General features: G+C 52.0%; 1 protein-coding gene across 1 annotated transcript in view; it reads left to right on the plus strand.

Annotated features, from left to right (window-relative positions):
* The window catches only part of E4F1 (E4F transcription factor 1), an 83,565-nt gene that overhangs the window by 14,489 nt on the left and 48,614 nt on the right, over positions 1-20,462 (plus strand). The window contains exons 5-8 of the mRNA XM_078779030.1: positions 5,383-5,503; positions 6,600-6,758; positions 19,257-19,402; positions 19,524-19,832. Of these exons, the coding sequence (XP_078635156.1) occupies positions 5,383-5,503; positions 6,600-6,758; positions 19,257-19,402; positions 19,524-19,832 (735 nt within the window). The remainder of the gene's footprint in view (positions 1-5,382; positions 5,504-6,599; positions 6,759-19,256; positions 19,403-19,523; positions 19,833-20,462) is intronic.

The raw sequence follows: 20,462 nt of genomic DNA on the forward strand, positions 1-20,462 counted from the left end.
CGCGAACCGCCCGTTTCAGGTAGGCCGGCCCGGGCCCAGCGAGCCAACTGGGCAACGACCGTATACACCCCGAGCTCCTGGGGTGGTGGAAAAGTCGCTCGTGGGGAGTTTGGTTGGTTGCCGTACTCAGGAGAGCCCTGATCGAGTTCAACGCCGCAGGTAGCGACCAAGCCCATTTATCAAGGCCCCGGCCGAGGGTCCGGAGGTGGAGCATGACGGCCCTCCAGATAATCCCGTTGAAGCGTTCGATCTGCCCATTAGCCTGGGGTCTGTACGGCGTGGTGTAACTAGACGCAATGTTATTTTGGAGCAGATAGCTGCGCACCTCCTGAGACAAGAAGACCGCACCCCGGTCGGTATGGACATAGGCCGGGTAACCGAACATTGAGAACAAGTTCTGTAAGCATCGCATCACCGTGGCAGCAGTCATGTCCGCGCACGTATAAGCAAAGGGGAATCGCGAGTACTCATCAACGATAGTGAGCAGATAGCGAGAGCCGCTCGACACCGGCAAGGGGCTCTTGAAATCCATCGCCAAGCGTTCCCACGGGCGTGTAGCCTTCACCAGAGTCCCCATGGGAGGGTTATAGAAACGCGGTTTGATTTCCGCGCAGATAGCGCAGTCGCGACAGATACGGCGGATATCGTCAATCGAGTAAGGGAGATTCCCACTCCGCACGAAATGAGCGAAACGCGTGACGCCGGGATGGCCCGCAGTGGCATGCAGCACCCGTAGGCCCTCCAAAGAGGTGATACCAGCACATGTAGCCGGGCGTGATAAGGCATCGGCGGCCTGGTTATCCTTCCCCGGGCGATATTTGATGGTGTAACAGAAGTCGGCGAGTTCGATACGCCAGCGAGTGATTTTCTCGTTCTTAATGCGCTGGGCGTGTAAGGTGTCGTACATGAACGCAACGCTTTGCTGGTCCGTGATGATTTGGAAGCTCCGCCCGAGTAGGTACGGGCGCCATCGCCGAATAGACTCGACGATCGCATACGCTTCCTTTTCAACGGACGAGTGCCTCCGCTCAGCGGTGGTAAGAGTCCGTGAGAAGAAAGCCACGGGACGCCCCCCTTGGGAGAGGGTCGCCGCGATGGCCTGATCCGAGGCGTCACTTTCGAGGACGAACGAGCCGCTCTCGTCGATGGTCGCCACGGCGGCTCGGGCGATGTCAGTCTTAAGGCCTTCAAAGGCCGTCAATGCGGCCGAACTCAGGGGAAAGGTGTCGCAGGCCACAAGGGGGCGAAGTTTCGCGGAGAAACTTTGCACCCATTTGGAGTAATGGGCGAACAGCCCAAGGGCGCGCTTCAGGGACGCCCGATCGCAGGGAGGGGCCATGTCGAGCAAAGGTCGCAGACGCTCCTTATCCGGAGAGACAGAGCCATGGGTCACGGTGTACCCCAGAAGATCTATCGTGCGTAGGGAGTAACGGCACTTTTCCTCGTTCATAGTTAAGTGATATCGCTGCGCGACCTCAAGGAAGCGCTTCAGATTAGCATCATGGTGCCCTTGGTCATATCCACAAACCGTAAGGTTATCGAGGTAGACGAAAACATCGGTTAAGTGCTCCCGCGCAACGAGGTCATCCATAGCCCTCTGGAAACAAGTGACCCCGTTCGTTACCCCAAAAGGCAAGCGCGTAAATTGGTACAACCGCTGCCCCGACTCGAAAGCGGTATAGATACGATCCGCCCTAGAGATAGGGATCTGGTGGTACGCACTACGGAGATCGAGAGTGCTATAGACCGAATACTGGGACACCTGTTGCACTAGCGCGTCCATCCCCGGAAGGGGGTAGGCATCCAGCTGTGTAAAGCGGTTAATCGTTTGGGAATAGTCGATTACCATGCGTTTGCAATGGGCCTCGCTGCGCACCACCAAGACCTGGGCGCGCCACGGCGACCTACTAGGTTATATGATGCCGTCTTTCAAGAGCTGAGCCGTTTCGTCCGCAATGAATTGCATGTCCGCGCGAGAGTAGCGTCGTGATTTTACCGCGACAGGGGTGCAGTCGGAGGTTAGATTGGGGAACAGCGAAAGCGGCTGGACGTCCATTTGCGCTAGGGCGCACACTGCTAGCGCGTCGTCCGCCCCCACAACAAGAGTGTCAGGCCCACCAAACTCCATTACCAGACGTCCATGCAGCTTAAGAAAATCGTGTCCTAACAGAATATCAGCACATAATGCGGGTAAAACCATAAGGTGTACATCAGGGAAAACCCGTCCCTTTAGCACGAGTTTCAATCGGCATTCCCCCTTCGTGCTGAGCCGAAGTCCCTGGGAAGCCATGAAGATCCGTCTCGTCGACCGCCAGATCCGCCATCCATGCCTGAGCACAAGTCGCTGGTCGATAAAACTATCCGTAGATCCTGTATCCACCAAGGCCCGAACACAATGGCCCTCAACCATAAGGGGAATAAGGGCTTGAGCCAGGCCAGACGAGGCTGCTGGGAGCGGGACTGAGCCCCCCAAATGGGTCGGACCAGCCTCGCGGGTGGATCCTACACCAGCAGCAGTTTTGCGGTCGTGGCCGGAGTCTGCGTTGACCATGGGGAATCCATTATCGTCACCAGAGGGCTTTCCCCAGCATTCCGGTGTTTCGAGATTCAAAATCCGACAATTCTGATGAGAAAAGGCCTCCGTAGTATTTGACATCGCCTTTTGACACTTATGGCAGAAAAGGGCTTCCGTAGTATCCGAAATCGCCTTTTGACATTTTTGGCCGCTTTGACAAAAGGCTTCCGTAGTATTCGAAATCGCCTTTTGACATTTTTGGTCGCTTTGACAAAAGGCTTCCGTAGTATTCGAAATCGCCTTTTGACATTTTTGGTCGCTTTGACGAAAGGCCTCCGTTGTATTTGAAAGCTGCCTTAACTCTTTTGTCGGAGCGGGGGCCGCTGTTAGCTCACGGACGACCCGAGGAGTACGAGGGGCTTGGCGAAGTTTGGCCAAGGACACGGCCTTTGTGCCCGATGGAGAATGAGACGGTGGTGGCTGTCCGGTGGCGCCCGCCAAGGACGTCTGAGCGCCCAGGGGGCCGCAGAGAGGGGCCCTCCCCTTCGAAGTCGGGTAAGGCGCCGGGTGTCGGGCTTGGTGCGGGCCGGGTGCGGGCTCCGCTATTAGCCCATTCAAGGTCGCTGCGCCCGCGCGACCGCGGCTGCGCGAGTCAATGTGCCGCGAGCCGCGTGCCGCGTGCCGTTTTCCTGCACACTTTTGCGTAATGTCCCTTTAGCGAGCACAAATGGCATATAGCGTCACGTGCCGGACACACGACTCGGGCATGACGAGGCCCTCCACAGAAAAAGCATGCGGCCCCGCGCAAGGCCTTGGGTCTGCTGGTCATAACGGCAGCCGTTAGGGCTGGGTCATCCTCCGGAGCATACCGGAGTTCAGCGAGCGGATCCGCGTCCTCGGCGGTGGCACTCTCCGGCCGGGCGTGTAGTGTGGTGCCCGCCAAAAGGCGCGTGCGGTCGTAGGTGTGCGATTGCATCCGTGCTTCGGTGTAAACTGTCGCTTGCTCGAGCGCCGTAGCGAAGGTCAGGTCGGTCTTCTCCAAGAGTTTGAGCCTTAGTTCCTGGGAGGAGACCCCAGCAATGAAGGCATCTAACAGACGATCATCCTGAGCCTGCGCGGGCGTCCGTGGCTCCCTGACGCTGTCCAGCAAAAGCTGCCGGAGCTCCTGGGCATAATGGTCCATTGCTTCGTTGGGTTGCTGACGTCGTGTTTGCAACAAATAGCGTGCGTACACCGGGCTTTTCTCCTTTATGTAAAGCCGTTTAAGCTCGGCGATGGAGAGGTCGTACGTCGCGCATTGAGCGATAGCGTTGTACACCCGGTAGTCGATTTTTGCGTGGAGTGTGGCTAGCTTCGCGGCAGCCGTCGGTGCAGTCTCAGGCTCATCAAAAAGATTCTGCAGTTGTCGGAGCCAGTGCTTCAGCTGCAGGCCTCCATCCGCGGCTTGCGGATCGGCGCTGAAGATGGACACCGTAAGCGTCTTGTTGCCAGCCATGGATCTTAAATGCAATTAAGTGTTGTGGAAAACCAATCAGGTCCACACAACTTTAGTCCAATGGTTGGTTTAATTGCATTTAGATCATCACATTATTCCTGTAAAGTAGAAATACACAATAAGTATATGATGCAACATCTCATGGGTCCAGTCATATCATTCAATGCAAGCAAGCTAGATATTCTATACATGCGTACCGTTAGCGAGGCTACCGATGTAACATGTCACAAGGGAGAAGTCTCGGAGCACCGTCGTAGCAGCGGGTCTTATAGTCACGCCTCTAGCGGTGACAGCGGTGACATCGAGCAGCGAGCATCACCCCCGGGTTCAGTACGAATACGATTTCACTACACCTACCCTACTTCCCCCCAGTGCAGTTAGGGTTAAGCTGAGTATAGAAAGGAACATGTTAGCCACCATGATCCAGTTATTGTGTCATTTTAAAGTCCGCTTACCAATGTCTTGTCAGTGTGACAGTGGTACCTCAGAACTTGTTTCTACATTTGTGGGACGATGATAACGCTTGTGTTTAATCAGCCAATGAGAGTGGGGTTGGTTATATAGGATACTACATTCATACAGGTGCACACATTTAGTGGGTTCGGTAGGTCTGGAATTTTCACATCACATGATTATAGTGACGCATCTCATTGAAGGCCTAGATGTGATTCGGCCTCATTCCAAAACCTGGTTTCCCAGCTGTACCGTGATCGAGCACCGTTGACTAAAGCCGCCAAAAAGATCAGGTCAGCAGAACAATCAAATTCAATATTTTTATCAGTAAAAATGTGATTAGAATCGGATGTTCAAAATATAATTAAAATTTACAGAGGGACTATTTCGCTCCATCTGATAAAAATAAAAAAGGTCTAGCAACATCATGGCGATGTTTGCTCCTGAAGCTTTCAGTCTATTTTGATGGATTTTTTTTTCTTTTCTTTTTTTTCTGTATACAAGATCGAGGCTCGTGAAAGAGCTAACATTAATCACACAAAAAGTCAAACCGACACACAAAACACAAAAAATAAGGGGAGCGGCAGACAAGATGGGGATAGAGGGGGAAGGACACAAACACAACATTTGAGAGCAGGGACAACGGGAGAAATGTGGGAGGGGGAGGGATCAGGATTGGATTGGGAAACATACCTTGTTTGTGTGTGATTTGATGAATATTTGGTGTATTTGCATTCCTCGCTTGTCTTTTATGACTGAGAAAATTTGCACTTTTTATTTTCCATTAAAGGGAGATCTCCTTTGCAATCTGGTCCATGTTTAATGTTTATTTTTCACAAGATTGGATACCTGTTCATCGTGTGCTGGCTTGTGCGAATGTCAGAAGGAATCCTCCTATTCCTCCCTCCCCCACCCCCAGGAAATAATACTTAAAACACACATGAGTACGCACAGCAAGCGAAAGCCTTTCCGCTGCAAAATTTGTGACATCCAGTTCCGCATGAAGGGCTCTCTGGAGAGGCACAACCGTAGGCATACAGGTATGCTATTAACCCACCCAATATGCACTTGGAAACAGTAGGCCATTCACTTCCTGTTTTCATCTTATTACAAGAAAAGCTTTCTTTCTCCATGTTTTTGGACATGTGTGTGTGCACACGGATATGGTGTGTGTGTGTGTGTGTGTGTGTGTGTGTGTGTGTGTGTGTGTGTGTGTGTGTGTGTGTGTGTGTGTGTGTGTGTGTGTGTGTGTGTATATATATATACGTATATATATATATATATATATATATATATATATATATGTATATATATATATGTGTGTGTGTGTGTGTGTGTGTGTGTGTGTGTGTGTGTGTGTGTGTGTGTGTGTGTGTGTGTATGTATTCTGGATGTATGTATATATATTATATATATATGTGTGTGTGTGTGTGTGTGTGTGTGTGTGTGTGTGCGTGCAAGTTGCTGTTGTTGACTGCTTACTCCACACGTGGGCGGGTTTCAGGAGATGGAGCGGAGACCTACCAGGTCTTAAAGTATCCACCTCTCAAAGTGTGTGTGTGTGTGTGTGTGTGTGTGTGTGTGTGTGTGTGTGTGTGTGTGTGTGTGTGTGTGTGTGTGCGTGCGCGCAAGTTGCTGTTGTTGACTGCTTACTCCACACGTGGGTGGGTTTCATGGAACATGGAGCAGAGATCTACCAGTCAGTGTGTGTCCAAGTGATGTGATAACGTTTTTACTATTTGAGCTTTTGCCATCAAATTTTCAACAAACCTTTGTTATGGAATTTTAGAGAAAATAATATTTAAAAATTGGGTCAAAATGTGTAAGGGCAAAGTCATAGTAACTATAAATAGCCCTTATTAACCGCACAGTGCGGCGTTAAGCGCTTGGCGCCACAATTTTTTAAATCGCTTCTGTGTTTCTTTATTTACAATTGAGCTTCAGTGTGTCTTTCCATGCCATAACATTTTTACCAATTCAGCAAGCCTTTATTATGAGAATATGTAGAACACAAATTCATACAATGTACAATTTAAACTGTCGTTTTCATCAGGTTTAGTTCAGGTACAGAGCGGACACGGACGGGCTTTGCATTTAGAGATGCTTTCTAGTTATTATTTTAAATGTAACCACCAGGTGAGCGCCCCTATGTCTGCAAGCAGTGTGGCCTAGCATTCCGCGAGTCCGGCGCCTTGACACGCCACCTCAAGTCTCGCATGCCTTGCTACAAGAGACCATTCTACCGGCAACTTAGTTTTTGGACCATGCAAGGGCAGAACACACAGTACACAACAGGTGAGATGGCCCCCCAAGGTAAGGTCTAAAGTAGCTTAGACCAAATATTGTTGGATTTTATATTTCTAACGATGTGGAATTCTTTGTTCATTCTTTTTTGATTCATCTATCTATAATTCCATTAATCTCTGTGTGTATGTGTGTATGTGTGTATGTGTGTATGTGTGTATGTGTGTATGTGTGTTTGTATGTTTGTCTGTGACCGCTGTTTCTCGACAACCACGGGTCCGATATACTTTAAACTTGCCAGGTATATTGCTGGGGACCCGAGGATGTGCCTTTTCAAGGTTTGAAATTAATCGGACAAGTACTTACCGAGCTATGGCGATTTAGCCGTTCGCCGTTCGCTTTGGCGTTGCGAATGGACCAAACCATTGCATGTAAATAGAGGGGGGGGTTCTGTGGTCGTTGCGAATGGACCAAACCATTCATGTAAATAGAGGGGGGGGGGGGTTCTGTGGTCGTTACTGCCACGTGGTTTCAAAGTTTTTTTTTGTTGTTGTTTGCACGCATGTTTTTTTGCACCCACGTACGGGCACGCCCTAGGATGTTTACACACACACACCCCTACACAAATTTTTTTTTTTTTTTTTTTTTGGCAAGGAACGGGCACCCACGTACGGGCACGTCCTAGTCTATCTATAATTCCAGTAATCTCTGTGTGTATGTGTGTGTGTATGTGTGTATGTGTGTTTGTCTGTGACCGCTGTTTCTCGACAACCACGGGTCCGATATACTTGAAACTTGCCAGGTATATTGCTGGGGACCTGAGGATGTGCCTTTTCAAGGTTTCATATTAATCGGAGAAGTAGTTACCGAGCTATGGCGATTTCTTTACCAAACTCCGCAAGCCGTTCGCTTTGGACCAAACCATTTCATGTAAATAGAGGGGGGGGGATTGTCACCGTACTCGCAAGCCGTTCGCTTTGGCTTTGCGAATGGACCAAACCATTTCATGTAAATAGAGGGGGGGGATTGTCACCGTACTCGCAAGCCGTTCGCTTTGGCTTTGCGAATGGACCAAACCATTTCATGTAAATAGAGGGGGGGGATATAATTTTAGATATATATATAGTACGGGCATGCCCTAGTCTATCTATAATTCCAGTAATCTCTGTGTGTATGTGTGTGTGTCTGTGTGTCGTTTGTCTGTGACCGCTGTTTCTCGACAACCACGGGTCCGATATACTTGAAACTTGCCAGGTATATTGCTGGGGACCCGAGGATGTGCCTTTTCAAGGTTTCATATTAATCGCAGAAGTAGTTACCGAGCTATGGCGATTTCTTTACCAAACTCCGCAAGCCGTTCGCTTTGGACCAAACCATTTCATGTAAATAGAGGGGGGGGATTGTCACCGTACTCGCAAGCCGTTCGCTTTGGCTTTGCGAATGGACCAAACCATTTCATGTAAATAGAGGGGGGGGGGATTGTCACCGTACTCGCAAGCCGTTCGCTTTGGCTTTGCGAATGGACCAAACCATTTCATGTAAATAGAGGGGGGGGGATTGTCACCGTACTCGCAAGCCGTTCGCTTTGGCTTTGCGAATGGACCAAACCATTTCATGTAAATAGAGGGGGGGGATATAATTTTAGATATATATATAGTACGGGCATGCCCTAGTCTATCTGTAATTCCAGTAATCTCTGTGTGTGTGTGTGTGTCTGTGTGTCTGTGTGTCTGTGTGTTTGTTTGTCTGTGACCGCTGTTTCTCGACAACCACGGGTCCGATATACTTGAAACTTGCCAGGTATATTGCTGGGGACCTGAGGATGTGCCTTTTCAAGGTTTCATATTAATCGGAGAAGTAGTTACCGAGCTATGGCGATTTCTTTACCAAACTCCGCAAGCCGTTCGCTTTGGACCAAACCATTTCATGTAAATAGAGGGGGGGGATTGTCACCGTACTCGCAAGCCGTTCGCTTTGGCTTTGCGAATGGACCAAACCATTTCATGTAAATAGAGAGGGGGGGATATAATTTTAGATATATATATAGTACGGGCATGCCCTAGTTGTTTTAAAAGATTGGTATCATCATGAAACATTGAATGCATATTAAATTGATTGTTGAAAGTGGATCTGCTCTTTCATGAGTCTCCATGCAGTCAGACCCCGCTATTCGCGGTTCCACCATTCGCGGAACTCACATTCGCGGTTGATATTGTTACAGACACGACTGTGATGTTATGGTGGGCCGAGCGGAATGGCCGCCGTGTCCGCACAAGTTACCCGATTATACTCGAACGTTGCCGAGTCGCGCTACGCTGAATCAATGATGGAAAAGGACACAACGGCTGGGATTAAAATGACACGACACCAAGGGTTCAGTTCTCAAGACCTCCGGAGGAGGTTATATTAGGGCGGAAGGTCAGATTACAACTACAAGAGGGACAGCATAGAAAGACAGGCACTTAGACACACTTATCTTATTCCCTGACAGACGACAGATAAACAGGACAAAAACTGACTCACACGGGGATTGATGGCAAGGAAAGCGGGCAGTCGATGGCTCAAGGTGCACTCTTGGCTCAAGGACAGAATCGACCCGGTCCGGTCCAGTAGATGCGGGAGGTCTCACTCAGCGCTCGAAGGTGACTTTCTTTCTCCAAGCTGGGGGCGCATCTTTCGTCACATCCGGTAAGTCGCTGCGTATATCCGGCGGGGAGTGACACGCCCTCGGCTCGTTAGCTCCGCCCCAGATGGAATCGGTCCGCCCTTCTTATTGGGTGCGGGGGGGTTACCAGGCTCCGCCCTTGACGAGGAGCTGACAGCCAGCCCCTTCGTGGTAACCCCGTGGAGCGCATGGGTAATGGCGGCTAACCGAGCCGGAGTGAGGACGCACACTCCCCGCGCGCGCCGTTGTTGTAGTTGTTGTAGTTGTTGTTGTAGTTGTTGTTGTAGTTGTTGTTTGGGGAAGAAGATGGGAGGAGGTATGGGAAGGTCCTAAACTCACTACTGGTGCCATATAATCACATTCTGGTGCAACGAAGAGTCAGAATTAATGGAAACGAGTCCTTAACTGACATAGACTAAGAATAACTAGCAAGATGTCCGAAAGTTGTCTACGTGAGATGCGGTGGACCTGGGCACGACATTTAATGGGGGAAAGAGGGGAAGGTCGGTTCTACAGAGTGTTGTTTACAGACAATGGGACTAGGGAATGGGGGATTGGGGATAGTTGGGGAGTATTGGGGAAATAGGGGAATATTTACAAGCGGATATGGAGGCCAAATTCCATATTCGCAACAATATAATGGGACATGTTTCTTTATTCGCGGAAAAATGTCCCGTGAATTCGTGGATTTTTCTTTTCGCGACTGTGTTCCGCGAAATCGCGGTTTTTTCCCCCGATTCACGGCCCTGTTCCGCAAATTAATGGTTTTTCAAGGGCGCAAAAAAAAATTCACGAACAGCTGGCTTGACCTACGTAGTTGCTTATGCCTCCACCGACGTAGTTGCTGGAGGCCTTATGATTTTGGCTTGTCCGTACGATAACTTAAAATAACGATAACTTAAAAACGGCTGAAAGGATCTTCGTCAAAATTGGTACCAGTACGTAAGAGGTCATGAGGTCCAGGGTTAAAGGTCCAGCTAAGTAAAACATATTTTACCGACCTAACTTGTGAAACAGTGATGGGATTCTGATCAAACTTGGTACAAGTATATATTATGATGCAAAGATACACTGATTAGATTTCAGCATCTAGTGATCAAAGCTCAGAGGTCCTGCTGGGGAAAAATTCTGTTACTGCGCTGACTTATGAACCAGTGATCGGATTTTGACCAAAGTTGATGTAAGTATATATTATGGTGCAAAGATGCACTGATTAGATTTCGGCGCCAAAGGTCATGTGAGATATTAAAAAAAAAAAAAAGTGATACTTGAGAACAGCTGAAGGGATTTATATGAAACTTGGTACAAGTATTATAATGACAAGAATAGAAGACCCGTCGCTTCGCTGATGGAAATGCCAATCTTTGCTGCGATGGCTAATAAATATATGGGGGGAGAAAAAAAAGGATTCCTGGGAAATCCTGCTCTCTGTGCAGGGATAACCAACCTGTGTACTTGCTTTTGAAGGTGAAGTAGTGTTGGCATTTGCAGTTTTGACACGCGTGTCTATGTACCCATAAAAATAAATAAAATTAAAAACTTCTTTTTTTTTTGGATCACAAACACTCCCGGGAGTTACCTGAATCCACCGTAGTTGGATTTATTGAAATCCGTTAATCTGTTCTCTTCTCAAGTTATAACACGACAAACAGACAGACAGACACGGCTCCTTTTGTAACATAGATGTAATATTGTGGGCGGAGGCATATCGGTTGATGTCTTGACATCGAAGAGTACCGTTCGAGCTTTAATATATACTAGGGCGTGCCCGTACTATATATATATCTAAAATTATATCCCCCCCCTCTATTTACATGAAATGGTTTGGTCCATTCGCAAAGCCAAAGCGAACGGCTTGCGAGTACGGTGACTATCCCCCCCCCCCCCCCCCCTCTATTTACATGAAATGGTTTGGTCCATTCGCAAAGCCAAAGCGAACGGCTTGCGAGTACGGTGACCATACCTTGGGAACCACTTGTCCGATTAATTTCAAACCTTGAAAAGGCACATCCTCGGGTCCCCAGCAATATACCTGGCAAGTTTCAAGTATATCGGACCGGTAGTTGTCGAGAAACAGCGGTCGCATACAGACACACACACACACACAGAGATTACTGGAATTATAGATAGACTAGGGCGTGCCCGTACGTGCGTGCCCGTACGTGCTTGCCCGTACGTGCGTGCAAAAGGAAAAAAGTTTACATCCAGAGAGTTAACATCCAGAGAGGCTGTGTATAGGCCAATCCCCCCCCTCTATTTACATGAAATGGTTTGGTCCATTCGCAAAGCCAAAGCGAACGGCTTGCGAGTACGGTGACCATACCTTGGGAACCACTTGTCCGATTAATTTCAAACCTTGAAAAGGCACATCCTCGGGTCCCCAGCAATATACCTGGCAAGTTTCAAGTATATCGGACCGGTAGTTGTCGAGAAACAGCGGTCGCATACAGACAGACACACACACAGAGATTGCTGGAATTATATAGAGATGATGGAGGCCCGTGTAAGGGCTATAGCAGAATGGAAGGGAACAGAAAAGAAAGGTGGAAACACCAAACAGCAGAGTAGAAGTGAGAGTGAGATCGAGGTGAGGGGAAGAAGAACGCATGGGCATGAACAAGCTGAATGAAATAGAGCAAAAAGGGGAAAGGGGGATTCAACTGAAAAGGAACAAACTAACTGACGACTGACAAACAAAAAGGGCTCTGGGGTCTTACAAGTTTGTGCTGTCAAAATTGAGTTTGGGGAAAGGAGGGAGGGAAGAATGCAAATTCCAACATATCGTATGTTAACATGGAATTTTATACTTTGCTTCGTTGTAGAAAAGCGATTTTAAGTTGTGACTGCACCTTGAGTGAATCTTCCAGTCATTTCTTTGGAGGCAGCCATGTTTTTGTCCATAACAGTCTGTGGAATGCCCACGGGGTGAGTGTCATGGAGGAGCCCATGGAGTTGAGTGTAGAGTACCTTGCTGTCTTACTGTGTGCACTTGCTTGAAGGCACCAAGCCTTGGTTCGGGGGGAGGGAGGGAGAGGATGGAGGAAGGGAGAGAGGGGGGCTCCCAAGCAGGTGAGAGCCAACAAAGAACCAAGAGGTTGAAGGAGCTGGGGCTCCCACGTCGATCAGAAGAATGGACGCGACAAAAAGCTGGAATTCATCTGAGTTGCTTTATTGAAATCAAACACTCAGGCACTCTGAAAACCCGTTTATCGGTCAGCAATATATATCTATTAACCCAGGGGGTTTGCCCAGGCCCGGCGCCAGGGGGCGTGGCCCAGCGTCCTGGCTGCGGCCTGGCAAGTTGAGGGCGAGCCTGCCCGGGCATGCCCGGGCATGCCCGGGCGTCCCGACCGAGGCCTGGCAAGTTGAGCGCGGGCCTGCCCGGGCGTCCTGGACAAGCCCGGCATGGTGATCGCTCCGCGTCCTTGATAGGTGCAAGGCGATTGTGAAACCCCAGCGGCAGCCGCTACACACGTCCCCCCAGAATCGACTTGCACCGGCAGGGTCAACTTGAGGGGGGTCCTGATGACCCGGCCGAAGCGACCCCTGGCGGGTCGTGGGAGGGGGTCCGGTGAGGTGGTGGGCGGTCGAGTGGGGGGCCCCGTGGACGGGGGGCGGCCTCGCCGCGGCGGAAGGGCCACCCGTGGTGGGTGGTCGACGTCCACGTGCGCCGGCTTGAGGCGGTCCACTGCAATCCGGTCCGACCTGCCGCCGATGTCGATGACGAACGACTTGTCGTCCCGTCGCAGCACCCGGAAGGGCCCGTCGTACGGCGGCTGGAGTGGCCACCGATGTGCGTCATGACGCACAAAAACATACTCCGCTGTGCGGAGTGCTGGGGGGACGTAGGACCGGGGGTCACCGTGGTGGGATGTCGGCACGGGGGCAAACCGTCGGGCGGCCTCCTGGAGGTCCGAGCGCTGGTGAGCTGCGGACCAGGGACTGGTAGCGTCGGGCACGAATTCGCCCGGGACGCGTAGCACCTGGCCATAGACCAGCTCGGCGGTGGATGCCTGGAGGTCCTCCTTGGGGGCCGTGCGAAGGCCCAAAAGGACCCACGGCAGCCGGTCGGCCCAACCGCCGTCTTGAAGGCCGGCCATGAGCGCGGCCTTCATGGAGCGGTGGAATCGCTCGCACAACCCGTTTGCTTGGGGGTGGTAGGCCGTAGTACGGTGGAGCTTGACCCCCAGGTTGCGGGCGACCGCGCCCCACAGCTCGGAGGTGAACTGTGGTCCGCGGTCTGACGAGATGTCCGCCGGTGCGCCGAAGCGGGCGACCCAGGTGGCGATGAAAGCCTGCGCCACGTCGGCGGTGGTGGTGGAGACGAGGGGAACGGCCTCCGGCCACCTGGTGGTCCTGTCCACCATGGTGAGCAGGTGTGTGAACCCCCGTGACGGGGGGAGGGGGCCCACCAGATCCACGTTGACGTGGTCGAAACGTTGTTCGGGCACGGTGAAAGGTGCCAGCGGGGCCTGGGTGTGTCGGTGGACCTTGGCCCGTTGGCAGGCCGTGCAGGCGCTGGTCCAATCGCGGACGTCCCGACGAAGGCCGTGCCAGACGAAACGCGCCGACACCAGCTTCTGGGAAGCTTTCCGGCCCGGGTGGGAAAGGCCGTGGAGGGAGGCGAAGATGCGGCGTTGCCAGGTGACGGGCACGATGGGGCGAGGCTGGCCTTGGGAGACGTCGCAGAGCAGGACAGTGTCCGCGCAGGGGATGTCGGCCAGGCGGAGGCCCGTGTCCGCCGCCCGGAGGGCTTGCACCGTGGTGTCGGTGGTTTGGTCCGCCGCCATAAGCGCAAAATCCACGCCCAGGTGGACCGCGTTCGCGCTGGCCCGGGAAAGACAGTCGGCCACGGCGTTGTTTTGGCCGGCGACGTGCCGGATGTCCGTGGTAAACTCCGACACGGTGGAGAGGTGGCGCTGTTGGCGGGCCGACCATGGCTCCGTGACCTTGGCCATGGCGTAAATCAACGGCTTGTGGTCGACGAACGCCGTGAAAGGTCGGCCCTCCAGGAGGTGGCGGAAATGGCGGACGGCCAGGTGTAGACCGAGGAGCTCCCGGTCAAACGTGCTGTATTTGAGCTCGTTCGGCCGGAGCTGCCGGCTGAAAAAAGCGAGTGGCTGCCAAACCCCGTTCACCCATTGCTCATGGACGGCGCCCACCGCGTAGTCGGAGGCATCCATGGTGAGGGCGATGGGAGCGTTGAGCACCGGGTGAGCGAGCAGTGTTGCGTCGGCGAGGGCCCGCTTTGAGCTTTGGAAGGCCGCATCCATTGCTGCGGACCAGACGATGTCGTGCTTGGCCGGCTTGCCCCGGAGGGCTTCGTAGAGGGGCCGCATGAGTTGAGCAGCGCGGGGCACGAAGCGGTGATAAAAATTCACCATTCCCAGGAATTCCTGCAGGGCCTTTATGGTGCGGGGACGCGGGAACGTGGTGATGGCCTCGACCTTGGTTGGCAGCGGCACGGCCCCGTTCTTGGTGATGTGGTGGCCCAAAAAATCAACGGCCGTCGTGCCGAAGTGGCATTTGGCCGGGTTGACGATGAGGCCGTGCTCGCTGAGGCGCTCGAACAGTGTTCGGAGGTGGAGGAGGTGCTCGGCCCGGGACGTGCTGGCGACGAGGATGTCGTCCAGGTAAACGAAAAGGAACGGCAGGTCACGCAGCACGCCGTCCATCAAGCGCTGGAACGCCTGAGCCGCGTTCTTGAGACCAAACGGCATCCGCAAGAATTCGAATAAGCCGAACGGCGTGATGACTGCCGTTTTAGGGACGTCGGCCGCCCTGACAGGTACCTGGTGATATCCCCGTATGAGATCAATTTTCGAAAAAATGACCCGTCCCGCCAGACGGGCGGAGAAGTCTTGGATATGCGGGATCGGGTACCTGTCGGGGGTGGTAGCGTCATTCAGACGGCGGTAGTCGCCACACGGGCGCCATCCACCCCCCGGCTTTGGCACGATGTGCAGTGGCGAGGCCCACGCGCTATCGGAGCGCCGCACGATGCCGAGGTGCTCCAACGCGTCGAATTCGGCCTTCGCTACGGCGAGCTTGGCTGGGTCGAGGCGGCGGGCCCTGGCGTAGACCGGCGGGCCCGTGGTTGGTATGTGGTGCTCGATCCCATGCCGTACTGCGACGGCCGAAAACGTCGGCCGCGTGAGGGCCGGGAACTCCGTGAGCAGGCGAGCAAACTCGTTCGCCGCCGGGATGGTGCATGCCAGCTCGGTCGGCGCGGAGCTGCTCAATGTGCATACCAGGGAGCTGAAGGTTTCAGCGTTGATTAAACGACGCCGTTGGACGTCCACCAGCAGTCCGTGTGCGCAGAGGAAGTCGGCGCCTAGCAGAGCCACGGGCACGTTGGCGGTTACAAACGTCCAAGCAAAGCGTTGGCCGCCGAAGCAGAGGGTGACGTTGCGCGGGCCGAAGGTGCGGATAGTCGATCCGTTGGCCGCAACTAAGGAGGGGCCGCAAACCGCGGATTGCCTGTCCTGGTCAGAGGCGGGTATGACGCTCAGTTGGGCGCCGGTGTCGCACAGGAAGCGCCGTCCGGACGCTTCATCCGTGATGAACAGTAAGTTGCCCGTATGGCCGGCGCTCATGGCTGGTAATGAACGCCGGCCCGGCCGTTTCCCGGCCTGCCGAAGGTGCACGGGGGTCGGCATGTCCGGGCCTTTTGTCCGAACCTGGCATGATAGTAACACCACGCTTGGTCGGGTGGAGGTGGTCGGCACGGTAGAGCGGCCGCCAATTGCGTCGGCAGTTCGGCCGTCGACCGTGCCGGGTGCTCGGGCGCCATGGTTGTTGCGTCGGACGGCGGTGGGTCCCATGTCGCCGCTGCGATGCGCCGTCCTGCAGCGGAGATCTTGTCGGCTTCTCTGGCAAGGGCCCGGGGATCTGTGATCGTCGTGCTCGCCAGGGCGAGGCGTACCGGGTTAGGCAGCTGACGGTGGAACAGCTCCCGGAACAGGAATGCCGGAGAGTGCTCGCCGAGCAGTGAAAGCATGTAGTCCATTCGCTCGGAAGGGCGCGTGTCGCCGAGCTCAGGCAGTTCGAGCAGGCGCCGTGCGCGTTCCGCCGATGGGAGGGCGAAAGCATCGAGGAGAAGCTGCTTAATCGCGCTGTATTTGTCAGCGGCTGGCGGGCTTTCGAGGAGGCTCAGGGCGCGGGCTGCGGTAGCCGACCCGAGCGCAGCTACCACATGGTGGAAGTGGGTGTCGTCGGCCGTGATGCCTCGCAGGGCGAACAGGGACTCCGCCTGTGCGAACCAAACCGCAGCGTGAGCCTCCCAGAAGGTAGGCAGTTTAAGGGCGACTGCCGTGTCCATGTCGATAGGTCACCAATGAAGGAGCTGGGGCTCCCACGTCGATCAGAAGAATGGACGCGACAAAAAGCTGGAATTCATCTGAGTTGCTTTATTGAAATCAAACACTCAGGCACTCTGAAAACCCGTTTATCGGTCAGCAATATATATCTATTAACCCAGGGGGTTTGCCCAGGCCCGGCGCCAGGGGGCGTGGCCCAGCGTCCTGGCTGCGGCCTGGCAAGTTGAGGGCGAGCCTGCCCGGGCATGCCCGGGCATGCCCGGGCGTCCCGACCGAGGCCTGGCAAGTTGAGCGCGGGCCTGCCCGGGCGTCCTGGACGAGCCCGGCATGGTGATCGCTCCGCGTCCTTGATAGGTGCAAGGCGATTGTGAAACCCCAGCAGCAGCCGCTACAAGGTCAAGTAGTTAGAAATTAGAATTTACATCCCAGACCCCAAAGAAAGGGCCCGCAGCATGTGAGTGCCAAGTAGGTACAATGTCACTGCCATGGAGCATCCTATGATTAGTTAGGGGGTGTGTGGTGGGTGCTCCAGGTCAGTCCCAATGTCTCAGGGGGACATGGAGAGACAAGGCTGGGCGAGGTGCCTTGAGACAGGGCCACGCAGCCAGACTAATCGGTATCACATATAATCTTTCAGCTAAGTTTGGACACAACATATCTTGTGCTTTTGATACAGTCTGGCATCTTGCCTTACTCTCCAAACTCTCTGCCTGTGGCATCCAAGGCCAACTCCACACATGGCTTACTGACTTCCTCTACTCTCATTGCCATTGTGGGGCACTCAACGGAATCCTTTCATCTCCTCTCCCTGCCAATGCTGAAGTGCCCCAAGGCAGTGTTCCAGGCCCAGTCCTATTCCTGATCTTCATTAATGATCTCTCTGGCTCTCGGGAAAATCCCCTTTATCTATTTGCTGATGATTCCACCTTCTACCGTGACACCCCTCATCCTTCAGACAGGCAGGCTGCAGCCTCTTCCCCCTCTTCAGGCCATGACAATATCACAAGCTGGTAAAACACTTGGAATATGTCTTTCTATCCTGACAAATCTCACACTCCTTTCTCTCTCTCTCGCTCCCCCCAAAAGGATTGTCATGCAAACCGTCTTATCTACTTTCTTAACAATCCTCTTGAGGAAGTTCAGTCACTCAAACTCCCGGGTCTCACTATATATCAGCCATGATCTTTCTTGGGAAAACCATACTTCAAAGTTGGCTTCGAAAGCCAGCTGCCAACTGGGCATTCTTCATCATACAAAGTCCTTCCTTCGCACACCTGAACTCTTATCCACCCACAAGGCTTCCTCCAGCAGCTTCATGGAGTACCACTCTCCCCTCTGGGCTGGCTCCCCTGCCTCGCATCTTGCCCAGCTTGACGCTGTGGAAACCAAGGCCTTCAATATTATTGAAGCTGAGTCTATGGGCCTATTACTCTGTTATCATAGACGGGTTGGTGGTCTCTCTGTCTCTACTACTTCCTTTCTGGTCTTGCTCTTTCCACTTTCCGTGCTTTGCCCCTCCTCCCTCACCTCTCTCCGTCCTTCCTTCCCCAGGTTTCTGCAGGGCATACACGGTGCCACCACCATTAAACCCCTTCTTGTGAAACTACCAAAATCCAGGATTACTGCTCACCTCCACTCATTTGTTGCTCTTTCTTTCCCACCTGTAGAACCAACTTCCACACTTTATTCAATCTCATACTTCAAGACAGATGTTTACCACCATCTCAGATCGCCCCGCAATCCAAAACCATGATCCTTTTTACCATCGTTAACCCACCCCCCATGCACCACATCACAATTCCTCCTCCTTCCAAATTTCCAGTTCTCCCTCCTTGTTGCTTTCCTTCTGTATCCATCTTGTCCACCCCATGCATCCTCTCCTGCCTCCCATTCTTCTCCGCACCCATTGTTTGTCCAAGTCTCCCTCTTAACTTGGCCTTCAACTCGATTGTTGGTGTTTCCCCCTTCTCTCTACTGTTCCTTTTTCCTGTTTCATCCTGATCCATTCAGTGTACTAGTATAAGCTCTTCCACGAGCCTCAACTCTGTATACAAACCTCCCCCCCCTTAGCACCCCCAAAAAAACATTTGAGCACTAATGGCACTAATGGCACTGGCACTAATGATATTGCCGGGAAATTTGCTCAATTCGAATTTCACTATTGACAGCTAAGTGCTGGATCTTTTCTCATATGGTTGTGCAATGATAAATGTGATGATGATCAGATAAGCTTGGGGTTGGCTGAATGGTTAAGGTTGCTGCCTTAAGATCTTAGGTCTTGAGTTTGAGCCCCTGTCATGCCGTTAAATAACACCAGGTGGGTTAACTCAGCCTGTCATCCTTCTGAGGTCGGCAAAATGAGTGCCAGCCTACTGGAAACGGAGGGGCACTGCATCAGCGGCATAGCAGTGCTCCCAGCAATGATACAACCAGCAGCCACAGGCTGCATACAAAAGAATAATAAATGATTAGATTTGGAAATTTCCATTTTTGAAACCTAGCTCACTTTTACGGAGCTTTTCAAGAAACTGGTTCACCCCATTAACTCATGGCCAATTACTGCAGGCAAAACGGAGAGGATGTTTTCTGTTGTGGAAAAGCCAGCAGATGGTGCAGCTGATGCTGTTCTCCAGGTATTGGGTGACTCGGCAGGGAAGGACCTGGCAATCCTTCCTCAACCTTTGGGCTTGTGTAACAAAACGGCAAAGCAGGTGGGTAAGAAAGTCTGGCTTGTTTTTGAACTCTTTAACAAGTGAGCCTATTCTGATTGTACTGTCAATAAAAGACACACCTGGCTTTTACATTCATTATTTTGTTTTTACTTTTTCACAGGACCAGAAGGAGGATGAGGAAGCTGGGAAGTCAGCACGTGAAGTGGAAGTCGGACAAACTGGCTCTACACTTGAGCAGTCGAACGAAGAACTGACCAAGCGAGAAGTTTCTGGGAATGAACAGGCCACTTCTGCTGTCCGTGCAACAGGCAGCACCCATACTCAGGAAAGCTCCCTGGTTGCGGGTGAAGATGTTGGGGTTGACAAAATTGTCACCACAGGCACGACAATTGAGGTCGTGCCAGGTTCCGAAACTCAAATCCATTGTGCCAATAATGCGAATAACGTCACCACCCAGGGCACGTACAAGGTACATGGAAGTTGTTTCATTTGAAACCTTATTTATTAATTTATTTATTTGTTCTCTTCCTGCTTTGGGTTCACAAAAACTACGGCTGAGATTTGTGCCCTTCCCATTCCTCCCCTCTAATTTTGTCTTGTGCAAATTAAATCTGTCTCACTTTGTAAGATTTTCTTTTTCTCCTTTTTATTTTAATGGATAACTAACAGTTTTCAAAATTAAATGAAATCATTGGATAAAATAATGATATAAGCAATGTGGGCCAGCAGGACTTTTATGTTTTGATCTATCTTGGAAATCCAAGAGTTCCATTTGTTTCATAGAATATTACAACACAGTGAATATATATTTTTAAACACCTCTGTCACGATATCCATGAGTTGTTTATTGAATCAACACTTGACAGGAAAAGCATACTGGAACCACGAATGATACAATTTTTTTTTTTTTTTTTGTATACTGAATCGAGGCTTGTGAAAGAGCTAACATTTACTTCACAAACAAATCAACCAGACAAACAAAATATATAAAAAGAGGGAGCGGAAGACAAGATGGGGAGAGAAGGGGAAGCACACAAACACAACATTTGAGAGCAGGGAGATGTGTGGAAGGGAGAGGGCTTGGGGGGAGGAGGTGTGG

The sequence above is a fragment of the Myxine glutinosa genome, chromosome 5 (assembly GCF_964187855.1).
Source record: "Myxine glutinosa chromosome 5, kmMyxGlut1.1, whole genome shotgun sequence".
Lineage (NCBI taxonomy): Eukaryota > Metazoa > Chordata > Myxini > Myxiniformes > Myxinidae > Myxine > Myxine glutinosa.